The 21,421-nt window shown below is 33.9% G+C and overlaps 2 protein-coding genes across 2 annotated transcripts; one reads left to right on the top strand and one right to left on the bottom strand.

The window, feature by feature from the left end:
- The first annotated feature begins 2,757 nt into the window (after window positions 1–2,757).
- Window positions 2,758–13,047, top strand: LOC130645897 (uncharacterized). The gene is made up of 21 exons (XM_057452021.1): window positions 2,758–3,152; window positions 3,271–3,480; window positions 3,565–3,777; window positions 3,927–3,995; window positions 4,349–4,414; window positions 4,725–5,027; window positions 5,185–5,382; window positions 6,449–6,544; window positions 6,793–7,215; window positions 7,306–7,515; window positions 7,624–7,836; window positions 7,932–7,997; window positions 8,561–8,705; window positions 9,889–9,959; window positions 10,098–10,214; window positions 10,929–11,047; window positions 11,163–11,177; window positions 11,488–11,947; window positions 12,069–12,272; window positions 12,348–12,557; window positions 12,871–13,047. The coding sequence occupies exons 1-21, from the start codon at window positions 2,758–2,760 to the stop codon at window positions 12,938–12,940; spliced, it is 3,873 nt and encodes a 1,290-aa protein (XP_057308004.1). The 3' UTR covers window positions 12,941–13,047.
- A 6,608-nt stretch (window positions 13,048–19,655) lies between these two features.
- LOC130646319 (uncharacterized) lies at window positions 19,656–21,027 on the bottom strand. The gene is made up of 2 exons (XM_057452490.1): window positions 20,470–21,027; window positions 19,656–20,388 (listed from the first exon to the last, which is right to left on the bottom strand). The coding sequence occupies exons 1-2, from the start codon at window positions 20,991–20,993 to the stop codon at window positions 20,385–20,387; spliced, it is 528 nt and encodes a 175-aa protein (XP_057308473.1). The 5' UTR covers window positions 20,994–21,027; the 3' UTR covers window positions 19,656–20,384.
- Window positions 21,028–21,421: the final 394 nt, after the last annotated feature.

Genomic DNA, 21,421 nt, shown 5'->3' with positions numbered 1-21,421 from the left:
GGAAATAGTTTTCAGTTAACCAATACTTTATCTCTTACCACAATTGTTACCCTCGGTTATGCCTCTTTTGACCTCGGTAAAATGTCCCAGTAGAAATAGACAAAACAGTTTATATTACATATTATACATAATTGTAAAAATTGACTTTAGGATCATTAAAAACAATATTTCTTGATACCTTTTTGCAGCTGTTGCAAACATGTTGCTTTTTTTTCTAGGTAAAACAAAGCTATGCAAAGTTTGTATATAAGTTGTCTATGTCTGCAAAGGTAGTCAGCGCTAAAAAAATTTTTAATTACTGCACCGATCAAAGACAACACCCCATTTTCGAAATTCCACAGGCAGCTTTAGAAATTCTTCCCAAGAACAGTGATATCCCACATATGCAATAAAACCCAATTGGGTTTTTAGGAGGATTGACTTATATTAGAAAAGTAAATTTTTAGGAGTAGTTCAATATATTGAACCAGCTTCTGTTGCATCTCTTACTTATATCAACACTTTCTTATTTGACAAAAGAACGATATGGGTCAAATACACAAAACCTATGATCACACGCAACTTTGTTCAGTCAGGATTGAAATTAGGATTATGGCGGCAAATTTAGTCACGTGAGTATCGCCTGTTTAGGACAATTGATGCCTTATTTTGCAATTATCCTGACCTAACTGCTTCTAGTCGAACCTTTCTTTTCTAGTGTTAAGACTACAAGTTGTACGTCTAAATTCTTTGTATCAGCTAATTAAGCTGAAAATTAAACCTATGTGCAGCCATGTTAAAAATATCTCACGGTATATTTAGACCTTTTCCGTATGTCTGTAACTGTGGAATTCATTCTTTATAAGAGTGGTGTTATTTCGTTCCAGCATGAATATTCTTAACATTTGGGCAAAAATCATCCTGATGTCTTCATAGTATATTCGTAGCACAGTTATGATTAAAAGATTTGAGAAATGCAAAACACCCTAGGTCCTCTTGTTTAAGCAGTTTCATTTAACCGGCACAACTAGATTTTGCGGGAAAAATACTAAAACTGAAACTTGAAAAAGACATATTGCATCAATGAAAGAAAACAAGCTCATTTGAGTTAACAAAGGATAGGATGCTAGCTAAATTGAATGAGCATATTGAAAAAGTTGGTTGTTTAAGACGGTTTTATGACGTCAGCATTGCAAATCCAAAAAAAAATTGGGAAATTTAGTTTATTCGTTGCCTGTAATGTGTAGAGGTTGAAACGCTGATCAAAATAATGTATAGGATCATACTTTTCTACAAACGACTAAGGACATATAAGGGTTTAAAAATTTTGCTGACGTCAATGGCCCGTTAAAACGCGAAATAAAAATTCAGAAATTTATATCCCTGTTACCTTCATTGCATAGACCTTGAAACAATGATCAAGAAAATGTATAGGATCATGTATCCTTTACAAGGGGTTGCAGAGATAATACTGTTTGAAGATTTTTTGATGACGTTATCAACCCGTTCATTCCGAAACGAATTTAGGGACCCAGGTTTAGGAAACTTACCCAAATTGGTCTCAGGTGGTCCCTAGTTACCCACGCGGTGAAAAATGATTGACGTCACTACCTCGTTTCCAAGGTATTTAGCCTCAAAATTTTAGGTGCGCTGTAATGGCTTCAGTAATTTAATATGGGATATTGACGTTAAAGTAGTGTTATTAAAGTCGCGCCGAACGTCAGAAAACTTAACATATTAGACATGCATTTTCGGCAACATCAAAGGAAAATAAACACATTCACATTGACTGTTACAAACAGACACAGTCTCTGTATTACTATAAGAGATATATGAATCTACCTATTTTGGAAACATTTTGCGTTTCGAAAATAATTTAGATGGAATCAAAAGAGCACAGGGTTTTTTTGGAAGTAAATGAACATTCTATTTGCCTAAGCTTGTCCTTCCATATTATACAGGCATTTTGGGCCAACCAGAATCCTTGTAGTGGCAACGAGCAAAAATCATTTGCTATTTTTCAATAAAAATTTGTCATATTATTGTGACTAGCTATATTATATCACTCGCTATTCTAGAAAGAAAAATGAAATAGAACATGCACACTCGTTTAATTTTCGATGTTTGTTGGAATTGTTGTTGGTTGTGCACCAAAGTATGTAGCTATTTTCAAAGCTTTGAGGGCACATAAAATAAATTTGCATTTCCAGCTCTCAAAGAAGGACTAGACGCTTCAACCCCGTACTAAACTTGGTGATTGTTTGCAAAACAATTTTAAAAATTAAGGCCAGTGTGAAATAATGAAGTTGATATAGCGGGGGTACTAGACCTTTATTAAACTAACCATAAGTCTTGAATATGCTGGTTTTAAAACTGAGTTTTTCAGGAGACCTACAGGATAAAATTTAGAGGTAGAAAGAATCAAATAATATTATTAAGTGGAAATAGAATAGAAGAGCAATTATTTGGCAACCGTACGAGCAGAAACTTATGTCCGAAATTTATTATATGTTCGAACGCTTGTCGCTGTTGCGTAACAAAGATGAACATTAAGCACAAAAAACGAATGTTCTAATTTTCACCACAACTTTGAATGATTTAATTAAACAAATTTTTTTCAATGAATTATAGGTAATTAATTTTTAAGAATGTGAAAAAATGTTCCTCTCTCTAATATTTTAATTGGGAAGTAGAAAAGTTTAATTATTTTTGTGGTAACATTTCTAGTATAAATAGATACCTTTTTTATTCTATTTCTACTGTAACTTCAAATACAACATGGACGTCACAAAATTCCTTTCCGTGGTTTTCCTTTTTGCTGCTACCGTAAATTCTAGAGAATATTTCGAAGATGACGATACTTACGACAGCTACAACGACGAAAACTATCCTGAAGATTTTGGTGACAATATAGATTTAGATGCTGCTGCTCCTCCTCCAGATAACTTTGGCATGTGCAATAGAGTAAATCTTCCATGTGATCACTGCAGTTCCTGTCGTACAGGTGGATGGTGCATCAAAAATCCAGGAAACAAACCAAAATGTCTATGTAACTATGGTTGGACTGGACCAAAAGCTGAATGGGTACCAAACACTAACGATCCGGCCTGGGGAATCAATCGTATCAGAGCTGAGAATTGTTTGAAACCATGTCACTACACACATCATGTCAGGTAAGGTTAAGTGTTCTTAGATTTTGTTTAAATAAGACACAACATCAGTAAGTAAGACACAATGAAATAATTTTTTTGTTGCTTATTAGGTTAACAATCATATTTTCCTATCTTTTAGAAATAAAACTTGTGTTGCAAGAACAGGAAACATAGGCACCCAATGCCACCCGCACTGTGGTAAATACCAAGGGAAGTGCAATACAGCAACAGGTCGGTGTGAGTGCTGTCGTGGATGGACTGGACCTCATGGTGTTTACGATTACACACAGGGAAGATATCTTGCTGATTTCTGCAATAAGGAGTGTCCTTTCTTAGGAGTTAGAATTCCGTAAGTTCTATTCATTTTGGAAATTCAGGTTATTTTTAATTAAGCTTACTTTGAAGTTCAGACGAAATGCTATTTTCTTCACAGAAATCCAACTTGCAAGAAAAATCCTAATGATAATGTACCGGCATGCAATCCCAAATGCGTTAAAACTGATGGCAAATGTTTGAAAAACGGTCGATGTCTGTGTTGCCTGGGATGGACTGGTCCCCATGCGCAGTTTATTCACTCAGGACACTATAAAGGAAAGATTGTTGCAGATTATTGTAATGTGTATTGTCCATACACTTTGCACAGACAGTAAGTTGTTTCACCTTCATTCAAAAAAATGAAACTGCTTTGTTACAGAGCGTGCATTCAAGCGTGTATCAATAGTTAACAAGTTCTTTTATTCCACCATTTGTTCTTGTAAACACTGAATCAATACCGTTATGTTGTTTCTGTTTTAGTAACAGCTTGTGCGTTGTACCCGATTACATCCACAGAAAAACAACTGGAAGTGGTGTTAAAATAACAAAGTAACGAGAAAAAAAGAAAAGAATGTATTTTAAATATTTTAATATTGTATTAAAGACAGTTTTAGTGATAAATATCTATCTATCGATATTATTCTGTTGTTTGTACTTTTCTTTCACGTGTCCATTTTTTTAAATTGTGGTTAATGTCTTTTACAATCAGTTTTGTAGTGTATAAATGAACCGACGACATTTGAAACAGTTTAATATTTTTTCTAGCGTGCCTTGCTAATATCATTTTAGACATGCTAACTGTCCACATTATTTTCACTGCTATATAACGTCGTAACATTCATTACTGACTTGCAAGGTACAAAATCTTGAGACAATGCTAATTTCTCAACTATTTTAAAAAGTCAGCAGGAAGCATCAGCGAATTCTCAACAGCCAGTAGGCTGTGAAAGTACTGTTTTCTTAGATGCGTAGGTTAGGTAAGCAGCGTTTAAACTTCGTTAGTTGCATTTCTATCAAGCCTCCTTTAAAAAAATATTCTACGCACGCCAAGACTATTCCAAGGGTTGGTTTTAACCAAAAAAACTAATATTTTACGGAGATTACAGCGTAATACTTCACATTTGATATTGACGTTAACAAGCACGTGATCTATCATTACTTTCCGAGTGTCAGCAAAAACGTCAGCGAAAGTACATAACAAATAACAACAATTTATTATATAATTAACATCATTTAAAAATTGTTACTAATGGAATTTAAATTATGTTCTGTGAAAAGGAAAAAAACTATGTCGCTACTAATTGATATAACAGAATTTTATGTATGTTGTGAAACGAAAATGCTGCTCTGTTTTATCCTAGTTATTCGGATATTAATCTTGACTTTAAACTGCGAAGTACATTTTACTCAACATGTATACAATGTTTATGAAAGCTTGTTTTATTATTTTATATTACACTCGCTGTCTGTCTGTGAACCAAACATGCTACAATCCTGGTCAAAATACATTGGCAGTAAGCTACAAAAAGTGCAGTATAATCCTTTCCTACCCCCTCTCCCCCATTATCAATGTTTGGAAACGTGTTAGCACAGTTTTTGAACATTGATACTGGGGGAAATGGGGCTTTGTACTTATCTTGCTCTTGCTACACTTGTAAAAAGCGTTTACTGCCATTATTTTTGACCGGGATTGTAGATGCAAGTAACGTCGAACCAATTCCCGTGTGTTTTTTCACAGACTCGCGATACGTCTCTACATAAACTTTACATTTGATATTACCACAATATTTAGAAAACGTTCATACTTAGTATTTAAAAAATCAAACCCCAAGTCAACGACACAATACAATTCAACATTTGCTAACATCGGCAAATGCCCCATTGTGGAAAAAACGATTGACAAATTAAAGAACAAAGAATTGTTGCCTTCATTGAAGTAAAAGTTTAAATTTCAAGCGGCACAAAAAGAATCATGGATCCAACTGGCTAGCCTAAAATAGTCTGCACTCATTCAGCGCCTAAGTGTCATTATTAGGGTTACCATATCTTTCGATTTTTCTTGGAACTTCAACTAGTCCATACTTACAGCAGTGTTGCAGAAAAGTATGCTGATACAACAAACGTCTATTCAACAACGCTCTGCACTAAAATTAAACCGCTCGATCAAAACAACATACAAAAGTGTCTGTCTCCTTGCTCATCCGTGGTTTGTATTATCAAAATTGTCCTTGCTCATTATTTTTTTGTTTGCTCATAAATGTAATTTAGGCTTAAAAATAGTCCCTGTGTGTTTTCGGCTTAAAAAACAGCAAATTGAGATTAAAGCATATAAAAAGTATAATATGTTTCTCAACCTAAGAATTAGTTAGCTAAATACAAGTATTATGCGAGACACACAAAATGCGGTATATAAAGAACGGAGCGGATCCGTAGATTTGTCCGCGAGCGAATCCGAACATTTTTCCGCGGGCCAACGACTAGTGCATATAAAATATCCATATTGTCAGAATAACAATAAACATGATTTTCAAAAAAATAAGATTAATATCACAGGTACTTATAACTGCTAACTTTAATAATGTAAAATTAAAAATTGAATTAATAAATTGGCAGAGCTCCTATTATATAGAGTTTTAAATGTGTAAAACAGGGTTCTGAGTCTGTAAATTTTCAAGGTGCTCTTTTTAAAAAAATGTGTAATGTGGCGAATATAAAACAAGAAAACTCACACGTCCAATTATACGAAGGTAAACAGGAAGTTTTTTTTCAAAGTTCATTTTTCTATATACAAAGGTTAATTTAAACTGTACCACAGAGATAATTAATGATTCTTTTTCAATTATTTTATCATTAGTATATCCGATAGGAAATTATGATGTCAAAAAGTGGAAAAATCACACTCACCTGAATCTTAACATATCGCTGGCTAGTCCGTATTTATGACGTCAAAGAATGTTCGGGAATAGTTATAGTCACTTAAAATCTTTATATCAATTTTGCAGATTGACAATATACTTAAAAATAAAAATTCTCAAAAAAAATGGACAAGGAAGTTTGCAGACGATATTTCTTTGGGAATTTATGAAAAGCATTATTTAGTGCGACATATTTATTGTCATTAAGACTCTCGAGTCGTAACTTAAACCACAAACTTCAAACTAAACAGCCATTAATTAACTTATAGCAGTTTCTGTCGAAATGCTAACGACTTTTGCTTACTTGTTGTAAAAAATGTTCCTCTTTATAAAATTATTCGGGTGAAAGAGCACGAAAAAGTAATTACTGTGGTGACAACTTTTTGCATAAATAGAGGTTTCAACAAACTAAAGCTACATAATTTCTGAAGCACAATGGAAGTCACTAAAGTCTTTTTTATGCTCTGTTTTCTCGCTCTTGCAGTAAATTGTAGAGAATTCTTCGAGGATGACGACTACAAAGAAGAAGAATACGACAACGACAAAAATCCGGATTTTAGTGACGAAGATTTTACTGAAGATTTAGATGAAGATGACGAGGATGCTGCTGCTCCTCCTCCAGATAACTTTGGCATGTGCAATAGAGTAAATCTTCCATGTGATCACTGTAGTTCTTGTCGTACAGGTGGATGGTGCATCAAAAATCCAGGAAACAAACCAAAATGTCTATGTAACTATGGTTGGACTGGACCAAAAGCTGAATGGGTACCAAACACTAACGATCCAGCCTGGGGAATCAATCGAATCAGAGCTGAGAATTGTTTGAAACCATGTCACTACACACATCATGTCAGGTAAGATTAAGCGTTCTTAAGACAAGACACAACACGAAATAATTTCTTTGTTGCCTATTAGGTTAATATTCAGATTTTCCTATCTTTTAGAAATAAAACTTGCGTTGCAAAAACAGGAAACTTAGACATCCAATGCCACCCGGACTGTGGTAAATACCAAGGGAAGTGCAATAAAGCAACAGGTCGGTGTGAGTGCTGTCGTGGATGGACTGGACCTCATGGTGTTTATGATCACACACATGGAAGATATGTTGCTGATTTCTGCAATAAAGAATGTCCTTTCTTAGGAGTTGGAATTCCGTAAGTTGTTATGTTGTGAATCTTTGAAATATAATGACAAAAAGGAATCTTTCGTGGATTGCTAAACTTACTTTCGGTAGAACTGATGTTTCATGACTTTATTTATAGAAATCCAACTTGCAAAAAAAATCATAATGATCATGTGCCTACATGCAATCCAAAATGCGTTAAAAGCGACGGAAAATGTTTAAAAGATGGTCGATGTTTATGTTGCCTGGGATGGACTGGTCCCCATGCCCAATTCGTCCATTCTGGACATAGTAAAGGAAAGATCGTTGCAGATTATTGTGATGTATACTGTCCGTATACCCTGCACAGACAGTAAGTATAAATAAAACACCATTTAATTAAATTTTCTCCTGTTAAATCCTTCTGAGACAACATATATTTTTAATATATTTTTTTCTTTGTTTCAGTAACAAGTTGTGCGTAGTACCTGATTACATCACCAGACGAAGAGCTGCTGGTCATATGATCTACGTGTAAACAACCAAATCCAAAAACGAAAAAAATAAAGAAGTGGAATTAGCAAAAGGAGACAATAAAATTTGACAACATGTCAATGGAGCTGGTTAGCTTCGTGCAATAAGTTTTTAAATCATATTTTAAATATATCATAGAATCTAAAGACATTTTTAGTACTTTTTTATGCAAATAATTTGATGTATGATACATATCGTTGGTTAAAAAATGTCAATCTTAAACTAAAGTTGTTGTATTTCGTACCACTGTATGTCACACTCAACCCTAACGTTCTGACAATACTTCATAAATAAATAAATCCTCCGGGTATATCTTCGGGCCATATCAATACCTGCTTGCAAAAACCAATATACATACACTGATACAGTGCTATATAACTAATAACGATTTATCGAAAAAATTAGTTTTTTTTGGTACAGAATTGATTTTTTAATACATTTCATTATTTTTCTCCGTTCTCCTGCGGGATTCAGTGCAAGAATTTTTATTTTGATAAAACTGTCTTAAAATGGTATAGCTTTTGTTTATGAAACATGTGTAAAAAAATATCTCCGGATTACAGGACTTTGGGATTTTTATCGTTTTTAAGTTATCAAGACAGCGGTGCGAATCGTCGCACAAGACAGTGGAAAATTTCTACTTCAAAAACAGAGCAATCCTTCGGAAATAATTGTCAATTGTTAATCGCAAATTGCATTCTGCGCAACGTAATTATTACCACTAATTGGTTAGTTAATTAAAGTTAATTTAAAATTGACTTTTAATCCAAAATGATTTCTATTTTAAACACGAAACTTAATTTTAAGAAATATACGGTTTACTTTTTGAAATGTTAACACACAAAAACATAGAATAATTTTAAGACAATAAATGTTGAAGATGTATAATATGCATCAGACGCTCTAAGGTATTAGATACACGCCATTAGGAACAGTAAGATCAATTCCGCTGTTTCGCTGGGAGTACTTAGATCATCAATAACGCCTTTAATAGGAGTAGACTATCTGTGCTCAAAATATGTTATAAATCACTATCCAATATTTGAATTGTATAATGAATACATTTCAAATGGCTTGATATTATGTTAGAACCTGAATCAAAACTATGCAAAAGCTAATCAAGAAATATGACAGAAATTTTGCAATTTGATGATTATTATGCTACAAATGAATTTCCCGATTGAAATATTCACTAAAAGAGTCGTTTGCCTGTGCAAAAATCGTGTATATTCCTCGTGCTGCTGTTTCGTACATCCTTGTTCGACTGTTCACGTGAAGTGATTAAATAACTCTGCAGGAGTTTCGAAGTAAAGCTTCCTCTGCTTAATGTATTACTCTTCAGAGCCCAGAATAAAACTGAGTTGAAATAAAATGGTTAATTTGTAAATTTAAAGTTTGATGAATTTTAATGTTTTCATCTTTTCATTAAATTTCTCTTTTAAACGTGTTCTGACCACAAAATTAAATGTTACACATTTTCACAGAAAGAAAGACAATAGACGCTTTGGAAGTTAAATTCGTTTGAAGTTAATTAGTCACACCTTCAATGTCAAAATACGGATACAAATGCAATAACAAATAATAAGACAAAAACATTTAGCCTAATCTAGGTTTCAAGGAAGTTCAATTTCCCAAATTTACGAAAATAAAACTCAAAACTTCCATTTCTATCTGCGAACATTACATAGTTCGCTCATTTGAACCAACAATCCACAAGAGTTAACTTGTGCTATACCTCACCATCGTTAACAAACCACAAAAAAAATTTCACTTAGTTTTCAAAATATTTTTTTGGTTTAGTTGACTGCTAATCTTTGAGGCTGGCCTATTCTAAATGTTTGACCATTTTGAATGTTATAAACTTAGTTCTTATAAAAAGTTATTTTTACAGATTACCTTTATAACTTACGTGACTAATTTTTTTTACATGACTGAAAAGATATTGAATTACAATATTGATGAGTGACTTTCACTTGATTAACGCTGATGAATCTTTTATTAAAATAGGCTCTAGTATGCACTGAAGGTCTCGTAGTGTTTTGAGAAAATTCACTTCCCATCCGATTTGAGTGGACAAACTTTTCAATGATTAATTTTTAGTTTACCTGAACGAAACATTTGCGTCGATAAAAAGCGTACGAAATTTGTTAAAATTATCGAGACAGGTGTCGCTCTGATAAAACAAACAAACAAAAATACCATTGGGAGAAGATTGTAGTAAAAAAATAAAGGCAAAAAAGTTATATTAATGAATTCAAAATTCCAAAAGAGGACTAGTTTTGATGAGCAAGCATTTTTATTAATGGCAAACTTGAGTAATCAACCACTCAACAATTAATAAAATTCGCCGACATAGCACAATATATTATGCAATCAACTTTAAATCTGCTTTTGAAAAAGCAGTGCGAAACTAAGTTATGAAACTCGAATATTTGAGATTCTCTACATTCATGCGTAACATATAGTAATGCAGACAAAAAACGGATAAAGAAAAGTTTTATTTAGCTCTTAAAGCATCTATTATGGCCGCCGTATCACACAATTTGTCACGACATGATAACAACGAACGGACATTGAAAATTAACACTTGAAATTGATGTCAAACAAATTGAACAGTTCAAAGAAAAAGTTGTTAGACAAATTTGCAAAACAAATACCCAGAGTCGTATCATGTTTTCTGACAAGGAAAGTACTACAAGGCCAGTAAATTAACCGAAACTAGAAAACAATGTGTTTAAAAAATACTAGTGAAGCATCTTCAGAAACGCATGACTTATAAATGTCATCTCAAGCCAGTTAGGACACATAAATGCGTATTATTTGCAACGTGTTGTGCCAATTTTCTAATACAATTACCTTCACTTTCAGTGAGTTGTAGAACAATTAAGATTGTAGAAGAGGTCCTTTTATTGTAAACTTTATAACAATTAGCAATAATTTGTTTTCTATATCCATTAAGTATGCCGAAACAAGAAAAAAGTCCTATTGGAAAACGGAAATGTGTACATGCAGTTTCCTGTCAAGCTTCACATTAGGGCCTAAAAGAACATGTTAATATAGCAAAATAACCATTTTTTCAATTACTATGCCTGTCGGCGTGGAATATTAATCCATGAGGTTGGTGACACCGTTCACATATCGATAGACCACATGGCGAAATTCTAGGTCAAACTATTAAAGGTGATGGATATTGGAATAATTTTTCCTTTTCATATACTTTTGTAATAACAATATTAAACGTCATGGCCTTTTGAACCTACAGTATTGAACGTTTTTATTTCATAATACATGGAATGATATTTCGACTAATAGACAATTATTAATTGCTTTCTAAACTTGTTTATAACATAGGAAGTGTTACGCAAAAAAATAAAATGAATGAAAAATATGTGTCCTTTTTCGTAATGAGATCCCTTTTTTAATTGACTTATTGACAAATGGGCTATTATCAAATTCCTGTTCAAATGCATAAATAACGCGCACTGATCAGAGTTCATACATCATTCATTTCACGACATTATGGATATCACAAAAGTGCTTACTTTGGTTTTCGTGCTAGCAGTTGTAGTGAACTGTAGACGACACTTCAGAGAGAATTATGAAAGAGAAGATGAAATGCAAGATTTTGATGAAGAGGACGAACTTCCTGAAGACTACGAAGAAGATGAACTAGAAAATGAAGTTGAGGATCCATCGCATCAAGCAGGAAGTTCGAACCCGAACCTGGAAATGTGTGACAATGTAAACTTACCATGTCAGCATTGTGATTCCTGTTTTCCTGGTGGATGGTGCATCAAACATCCGGGTAACCAACCTAAATGTTTGTGTAACTATGGTTGGACAGGACCAAGAGCCAAGTGGGTTCCCAACACGAATGATCCAGCTTGGGGAAGAAATCGAATCAGAGCTGAGAATTGTTTGAAACCATGTCACTACACACATCATGTCAGGTAAGAAAGTTAGAATCATTCTTTTGATCCTCTTGATCTTGAAATATCAAAATCAAACAGTACTACTAATTGCAGTAATTCTTACTGACGACCTGAAATAACCAAAATGTACTTTTTTTAGAAATAAGACATGTGTTGCTCCTACCGGAGATAACCAAGGTGGTTGCGACCCTAAATGTGGTAAATATCAAGGACAGTGTGTCAATGGTAAATGTCAATGTTGTCGAGGTTGGTCAGGACCTAACGGAGTTTATGACACTGCTACAGGCAAATATAGTGCAGATTATTGCAACAAAGAATGTCCATTTTTAGGTGCTGGAATACCGTAAGTTATCAGTCTCATACAAACTTCTATGCTTTACCATTCATGCCAAGTATATACTCCCTCCTAATATTTTAGTAACCCAACATGCAAGAAAGCGAATGATGATGTACCTGCATGCAATCCAAAATGCGTTAAAAGTGACGGTAAATGTTTGACAAACGGTCGGTGTCTATGTTGTTTGGGTTGGACTGGACCTCACGCTGAATATGTACTTTCTGGACACTATAAAGGAAAGATTGTTGCAGATTATTGCGATGTATACTGTCCATACACTTCACATACCCAGTAAGTTTGCTTGATTATACGGCACATATTTATTTATTTAGCGTCCCTTCTCTCACTACACAATTTTTGTCTTAAGAACTCAGTTCATAGAAACGTCTATGCTCACAATTGGTGAATTTTTTTGCACATTCTTATAGAATAGTTAGAAAAGCAAATAAAGCATTAAGTATTCAAATTAAGACAAAATAGATAAAACTGACTGTGTTTTGTCCTGTAAATTCTACATCTTTGATTAAAATAATTGAAATATTGCTTTTATATAAAAAAAAACGTCAATAAATGTGTAATTGTAAACATTTTGTACTTCTTTCAGCCACAAATTATGTGTCAATCCAGACTACGTTGTCAGAAGAAGAGAAGCTGGTCACAGAATCTACGTTTAAAGAAGATGACGACCTCGAAGATAATTATTGATATTTCAAGTTGTAATTTTGTGTATTTGCATTGAATCAATGTATGCTGACATATTAAAATTATTAAATGTCTGTTATTTTTTTGCGTTTTTCTTCTTCTTTTTTTTCGTGCTGTGTTACACGTTTTTGCTTCTTGTTTTTTTCATATTTTTTTTATTTTGTCTTGTCTTAATTGTGCTTCTATACAATACACTATTCTTATAAAACAGCGTGTACTTCATCCTAGATGGACTTTTTCTTTGAGTAGCATAAAATGACATAGCTGGTAAAACATAAAATTTTAAATAAATATTACTTTCAAGTCGATTTTAGAATTAACCCCGAAATTCAGGACTTTAAAGGGGCATTGTGACACTCGTCTTAGAAGTCTTTGGTATAAGTATGTCTAAATTTCACTGGATGTGATTTGTTGCTGTCTTTAATGTTTTTAATTTCGTTCTTCCGAAAAGTCAGGAAAGCTGATGAAGATTTAATGATATGTTATGAGGTGTGTTAAAATTCTGTTCAAAAATAGTCTGAACTAACGTTTTGTTTTCTAATTCATACATGAGGCTTCTGGCTATTGGGTTATGATGATTTACTCCTAATGAAAAACTTATCAGCTGGTCTTTAGCTCATCGTCATCTTATCGTCAGCTCTTCGCCAGCTCATCTTCGGCTCATTGACAGCTCAACGTTAGCCTGAAAATCGCTAGCCTGAAAATGAAATTCAAAAATTCAGAAAATACCAAAAAATGCCTAATGAAACGCACTTAGTGAGAAAAAAACACCCATAGTAAAAGATGGACTAACATATTTAGCTAATAGACCGAACAGACTTAAAGGAACTTTAGTATATACATTCTTAATGTGTTCTCAAAGTTTTTGGAATTAGGTTTTTATAAAAAAATGTGTAATAAAAGTGAAATGGCAATGCATAAGTAAAGCAGGAAAACACAACGTGTTTTGGCTTGATCTTCTATAGGAAATTGAATTTCTAGAAAGACAAAAAACAAAATCTAAACTGCCTTATTTTATGTAACTTTGAAGAAGGCCAGTTTATTCTCATTCTTTTTTAATGAGAAACGTTATACTCAACTCAGCATCCAACATCATTTTAATGAGATTTAGAAATCTAACCACTTTAAATCCTCCAAAATTTCTTAATAACAAACCTCAATTGTGGAAAACATGCCGCTTATGATAAACAGGCGCGTATTTTGAATTTTTCTGGTAAAAATGGGCGCTTATTCGGACAAGGCGCTAATAAAAACATCGAGCTCGGTTATTTACGGTTACTATTACACAAAGGATGTGTGAATAAAAATAGAAATCCCAATTCATACATAATTAGATTCGGAGATCGAGTTTAAAGTTTTCCTTTTTGCAACAATTTTGTATTTCTAAATCAGGATGCACTGTAGACAGTCATTAAAGTACTCAAATAATGTAAATTTCCATTTCTCTTTCCGAAGGATAGTTTCTCATTCTCAAATGTGTTTCTAGATTCTATATTTGACACAGGACTATCCTGTCTAAATTTTTAAGCTCGAGTTAGACAATTGCTTATATTTGGAGATATCATTGTTGCTTGGAAAGGAATAGGGAACAATCGTAAAATATGAAACAAACGTTGTCACATTAGTAGCTAGATCTTAAAATAGCAGCTACTTAGCAGCAAAAAAATGGAGAAAAGAATGACTTTCAAATCTCTTTTATTGAGTTCGCTACATCATACACCTAACGGCTAGATTTCGGGAAGTCAAAGTTTTCTTCTTCAGTTTAAATAATCTTAATACTTTTTCGATTCACTTTTAAGCAAAAATTGTACCAGAATACAAGAAATCTATAAAATACAAGAATATAAGGTTGTAATGCAGTGACATACTATTTAACAAATGTCTACAAACAGTTACCATTTGTCATTTGTTGTCCATGTTATCATCTGTCTGTTACCATTATATACCTGATAAACCTACAGTTTAGTCATCCAGAAAGTCAAATTTGACGACAAAGTTTTGATAGATACATCTGGTATCATCACCCAGTTTAAATAACCTGACATTTATCTGCCCGCAACTTATTCTGTAATTTACCAGAAGGAAAATGCATTACAGTTCCCGTGATGTCTGCATGATAGAACTAATAACTTATAAACAAAGAGTTTTGAGAACATTCAAAGAAGAGAATAAAAATGATCGATTAACTAATATGTCACTGCAACTATATATTGGGAAGCAACAACAAAGCTTTATTGGATTTATCTGTAAAACATTGCAATGAAGGTCCATCATATGAATAACGCACCAAAAATCAAACGAAAGCGACGATGTAATAAAAAGCAAAACAAATATGGATACTGTTGAAACCAAAAAAGAAAAAAACTGTTAACAAGCCTTGAGCACACAACAAACTTGTGTGTGGTTTTTCTGTGTGCATTTTCACTTTATTGGGCACGGAAGCATACACTATTGGTCATAAATCTAGTACTCACTTGCAAAATTAACTTCGAAGAAGCAAAACATCTTGCTTTATTGTGTAAGTTAACTTAAAACAAATGCTATTTTTTGTTTTCGTCATCCTTTTATTTAACTTTTTCTACAATATCTATAAATCACAAATATCATCAGAATTTGAAAATATTACTCTACTTATTTTTAACTAGCGCTAAATATATAGAAAAGTTCTGATATCCAGCGCTAGTTTCAACTAGGTCTAACCAGCGTTAAAGCAAGAGGAGAAGAAATGTCCACACTAGACAAAAAAAAACGTTATTTTGCGCCTAGTGTGAACCATGGTTCTATTTGAGTCGAAAAAAAAACAGTAATTTTACTTCTAGAGGAAATTTACCCTGTTCTGCGCATGCGCATTAAATGAATTGTTTTATCGTCGTAGCTACTACATACATGTACTACATGTTATGTAGTAGCAAGTATAACATGTATTTTTTAACATCAGATTTCACTACTTTGGTAATTTTCGTACAGCAATGTGTTGTGAAATAAGATAACAAGACCAAAATAATTTCCATACCAAGGAACTTTCGCCGTTGAAAAGATGAAGTTTATGAGGGCAGTTACGAAAACGTTCGGAAAATAAATATTTGAACGTCTCGCTGAGGATGTTTTAAATGGCAAATAACAACAATCCATGCTTTTAATTTATATTACCTTCCAGTAAAAGCATGTGCTAATTTTTTGATACAAATGACGATGCTTCTTAATTTTCGTATAACAACCTCATTTGCTTTAAGTAAGCGAGTAAGTAACGGGACGCTTTAACGTCCTTATGGATTCCATCCTAACAGTTGGCACTTCCTCCCCTTCGACGTAACTTTGTTAGCATTGTTAGTATAGTAATGCCCTCACTTTCCTTCCTGCCACACAACCCGAATTAGCTGCCACCGCTACACTTAAAGTGCGCCGGAGTGAGGTCTCGAACCTGAAACATGATTACAAGCCGAATGCGCTACCACTACACCTTCTCCGTCTTCTCATTCTATTGCTGTAAAGTAAAGCTTTCTTGTAGCATACATCATTTTAGAGAGAAAAGACTCTATAACGGAAACTTTTCTTAAGAACGGATGAAATGACAGTCAAACTCTTATAGCAAAACCTTTAAGAAGCGGACAGTTTATAGCAAACTCCTCCCTTTAGCAGGCGTAGTTTCGACACCAAAGAAAGAGTCGTATATATTATTCGTGTGTAAGAAGTTTGTCTATATTGTACATGACAATGTTTCACATTTTCATTTAATTTTTCTTTGGTTCTTTAAGTTTATCTTAGCTTATCTTAGTTTATCTTTATGAAACCCAGAGTGCTTTGTTGAGTCTGCATTTTGAATGAATTATTTACAATATTATACGACTTCAGGCTCTTTCGCCTTCTAAACCTAGATTCTTGACACTCTTTGCTGACAATTTTACTATACATTAAAAAACCCCAGAAGCAATATAAGGAAATTTAAAAAGAACTTCTGTATATCGGCTGCATTTCTGAAAGAACACTGTTTTGTAGCCCTGTTGTTTAATACTTCCATCCTATGAACGAACCTATTGTATAAATCTTTGCTTATATTTGCACAAATACCACACTAAATTTTTGCATGCCAAAAAATTTTACCAAGTTTTACTTAATCCAATGTTTGGCTAGATGCTTGAAACAAAATATATTGTTTTAAAAAAGTTGTTTTAAAGCTCTTAGCTTTTGTAACGGTTGAAACATTTCAGCTAATGAAGTGCGCGATGTTGTTTCACCTATCAAAGGTGCCATACAACAAGCCTGTCAGCTTGGTGAAGTTGGGTAAACAACCAAATGTCACCACCGGTGTTTCCTGTTACAAACTGTCTTATAACCAGCTGTCATTGTTTCACGGTTCATTGGAGCGAACGAATGTTTTGTTGTATCGTTTGAAAGTCCTCCAACAATACCTTCAACGCACATGAAAAATGTAAGTATACTGACGAAGCCAAAAATTTTCTTTTTAGTATAATTCCTATAAATTTTAATTATTTAGGTATCTGAATCAGCGTAAACAGACCAACAAGCGAGTTTTATGTTATTGCATGGTCCATCATACTTCAATTATATGTTTATGTTGCACTAGAGTTATGTTAATTTTCTTTTTAGTGCGTGTGGGAAACATGCGTGCGTGTGTACTATTTATTTTTGTGCTATCATTCCAACAAATTGTTGCTCGTCATAAGAAGCATCACAAAGCACATCATGAAGTAGGCGAGAAAAAAGAAAACGTTCCAACATTTCAGACATGTCGAGATGCAGGCTTTGAGTGTGTCGCATGCACTGACTGTTTTCCTGGAGGCTGGTGCGTAAAAGATCCTGGAGATGAGCCTAAATGCATGTGTAATTATGGATGGACTGGTGCACGTGGTAAATATATACCAAACACCAAGAATAAAAGATGGGGAAAAAATAGAATCAGAGCAGATGATTGCAACAGACCGTGTGCATATACACACCAGAGCAGGTGATTTTTTCTTTGCTTTTTTCCTTTGCTGATAGAAAGAAAAGAAGTGTAGATTTTAGGAATTTAAGTCTTCGACACTTTAATACTCTGGTAATATTTGAGTAATATGGTAGCTTTTCAAAAATGGTTTGCAATAAAGGTTGCCTGCAATGTCAATAACATTACTTTGTCAATAACATTATGCTTATGCTAGTCAAGGCAACAAGCTTTAATATTTTAATAATTTTCAACTCAGCTGAACTTAGTATAACATATATGCACCCTTGCATTGCATTTTCTTTTTGTCTTTAAAGGTCAGATGAATGTATTGATAAAACAGCACTGACGACAACAACAGAAACTCCGACGACGACGACGACGACGACGACGACAACAACGTCGACAACAAAATCAACAAAGAAGTCGACAAAAAAACCAGCAACAAAATCAACAACGACACGAAAAACAACATCGGCAACAACTCGAAGCACAACAACCACGACAACACCGTTGCCAAAGACGACAACACCAACTGCTACAACACAAGCCACAACAACAATGTCACGGTCCTCGCCGGTAACGCCAACGCCAGTAGGTTGTGATTCAAGATGTGATAATACAACGGGTGTGTGCGTAAACGGTACTTGTAAGTGCTGTCGCGGGTGGTCTGGACCTAACGCCGAGTATCATGAGGCTTGTGACACTTATTACGCTGATTATTGTGATCAAGAATGTCCTTACTTGGGAAAAGGAATCGAGTAAGTAATAAAAATATTTCAGTATGCTCTTGACAGCTTCTAAAAACTAGTCCGATTTATTCTGACTTTTAATAACTCGAATTTTCTTATACTACTTATAATTCAAATTTTCTGACAAGGAGAATGCTTTTTACCTGTTTTTTTGTTGTTTTTTTGCGTTCTTTTTATTACGTTCGATATATTGTGGTATTTTGCGCCAGGGAATCCACTAAATAATTTAAATTTCACAAGAAAACGTGTTCTTACAATCTTTCATCCTAGGAATCCTGACTGCGCTAGAAATGCAACAGAAATACCAAAATGCAATCCTCTGTGCATGGAGAATGATGGAAAATGCATCGAAGAGACTGGCAGATGTCTTTGTTGTGAAGGATGGACAGGTCCTCATGCAATGTATGGAGATGGAGAGTATGAAGGACGAATACTTGCAGATTATTGTAATGTGTATTGTCAGTACACAAAATCAAGAAGGTAAGACTTCGTAATACAGTAATGTGTTGAAACTGTACACATGTAACTATTATTCCCCCTATGGCAACCAGTAATGCAATTGTGTTTGTTTTTTCTCTGGAAGAAATTTAAACCTACTCACATTGTATGCAGCAAAAATTTTCTTTTTAGAAATCAAAGATGCATTCGAGCAGACTATATCGAAAGGCTGCAAATCGCAGGCCACATTGCAGGAAGAAACAGTACACAATAAGTTCTACGTATTGTATTTATTAACGATGTCTTAAATTTTTGGTTAGAATATATATATATATATACATATAAACTTAACTGTTATCCTTCATATTTCGTCTTATTGGTTTGAAGACCTATTTCCTGCTTACTGATATTCTGAAAAAAATCAGATTTTATAATAGAATATCATAATTAATTTTTTTACTTAGATTGATGCAGTAAGCAACTTTAAGGAAATGGTTTGTTACAAAATAGGGAAAAAAAGCATTGCTGAAAACTTGAAATAAAGAGTTGATAAATGCGTTTATATATACATGCGTTAATAATATATTTTTATTACGGGCTGAGTGCTCCAATAGCAAGAACTTGTTTTAGTAATATCGAACTGTTTCTTAGTAGATCAGATGAATTATGTGTTGACCTGGCGAAAAATTAGGAGGGCGAGGGAGTTAGGAGAATTAGTGGAAAAATTAGTGGTTAATTTTTAAACGTTCAGAAAAAACAAACAAAAAAAACAAGATCAAGTTTGGTTTGGCTTTTTTTCTTCTTGTTTCCAAGGAAGCATAACACAAAGATTTGTTTTGTCATTGTTTATCAAAGGTTCTTCAGCTTCATAAAAGATGTATTACTACTTCGAGTGGGATTCGAACCCACGCATAGACTTGTTAACTGTCCTGCTCTACCATCTGAGCTATCGATGAAGAAATACGTCATAAGGCATCAACTGAAGTGTATCGAATTTGAAATATTAATTCTAACTGCAAATCGATAACAGATTGAAATCGAACTCAACCACAAATTTAACAGTTTTCATTGTATTCCATCTTCGAGAAAATTTCGAATAAACAAACCAAACTTTTCTAGGTATGTTTTTCTTCCGTCCAAGTTTCCACCAGATGTTCTGTCTACTATCACCAATCATGAACCAATCAAATGTATGAGTTTGTGTATGCAGTGTACCCGGGGTTGAAAAATAAATAAATAAATATACGATTTTGTTTTTTATGTGATGAATTCGATGAGTTGCATTCAGCTAAAATAAAAAACAATTTAAACTTTAAAAAGCAACTCCAAGAAATGAAATAAATCAATAAAATAAAAGTCTGTTACCCACCAGCTCATCAAATTCAGCCCTCCATCCACCAATCTTTCAATTTGAAGCTTATTCATGTCACATGCAAAGATCTTTTCTAACTCCTCGTCAACTTCATCATCAAACGAAACAACATCATCATCTTTGTAATAACCTTGAAGCTCATTTGCAAGTTTAGGCTGCAATCCAAAGACAACACTGTCGTCTCTCCACCACGGTGTGCATGAAACAGACACGAACGGAATATCAGCTTTGCCAATAGTCAGTGGAATTTCATTGCACCAGCGTAGAAAGTCCAAACATTCTCCAGGATCTTCATCTTCATCGTCACTCAGCTCGAAATCGGGCTCCTTCGCAATTTTTTGCATGGTAACTTCAAGGCTCTCCTTCTCTGTGCTTCCGCGTTGTTTAACTTCCTCTGAGTCAACAAATTCCTCCACCACAGAGGGAAATCCATCGTCAGAAAGCAACACATCCTGTTGATCTTCTCCGATTTCTCCATCAACTTCGTATCCAGTCTCGCGAGTTCTTTTCTTCAATCGCATGAAGACACCAAAAATCTTGAAGCAGCCTTTCTTTTTTTGGTTAAGTGTGATGTAATTCCCATGGCTTCTTTCAGCTTGAATAACGGGCGAAAATTCTTCAGCCTTCTTTCTTTTCTTTGATGTTCGGCGAAAGAACTTCAAGATGGATGAAAATTTTCTCTTTTCTTTCAGTTTAACTGGGGTCTCAACATCGTTGTCAACAATTTTCTTTCTTAATCTCAAAGATTTAAAGATGCTTCTTTTTGCCAATGCACACTTTTCAGAGGAAACTAAAAATTGAAACCAAAGTGTCAAAAAGATTGTCTTCAGATGTTTTAAAGTCGCACAAACAAGAAAGTTAGTCACGTACCATTTTTGTTGGTGAAAAACTCATTATTCAGAATTACACAATAAAAGATAGTATTTAATTATTACCATTTGTCAGATAC

This window comes from Hydractinia symbiolongicarpus, chromosome 5, assembly GCF_029227915.1.
Source record: "Hydractinia symbiolongicarpus strain clone_291-10 chromosome 5, HSymV2.1, whole genome shotgun sequence".
NCBI lineage: Eukaryota > Metazoa > Cnidaria > Hydrozoa > Anthoathecata > Hydractiniidae > Hydractinia > Hydractinia symbiolongicarpus.
Note: the sequence above shows the minus strand (reverse complement) of the source record. Positions and strands in the feature narration are given on the sequence as shown.

Bases quoted from the DNA above. Each gene is read 5' to 3' on its own strand.
- LOC130645897 (XM_057452021.1), top strand. From the start codon at position 2,758: ATGGACGTCACAAAATTCCTTTCCGTGGTTTTCCTTTTTGCTGCTACC. The intron at 12,273-12,347 runs GTAAGTTATCAG...CTAATATTTTAG, and splicing joins TTTTTAGGTGCTGGAATACC to TAACCCAACATGCAAGAAAG. The intron at 12,558-12,870 runs GTAAGTTTGCTT...TACTTCTTTCAG, and splicing joins CCATACACTTCACATACCCA to CCACAAATTATGTGTCAATC.
- LOC130646319 (XM_057452490.1), bottom strand. From the start codon at position 20,993: ATGCGATTGAAGAAAAGAACTCGCGAGACTGGATACGAAGTTGATGGA.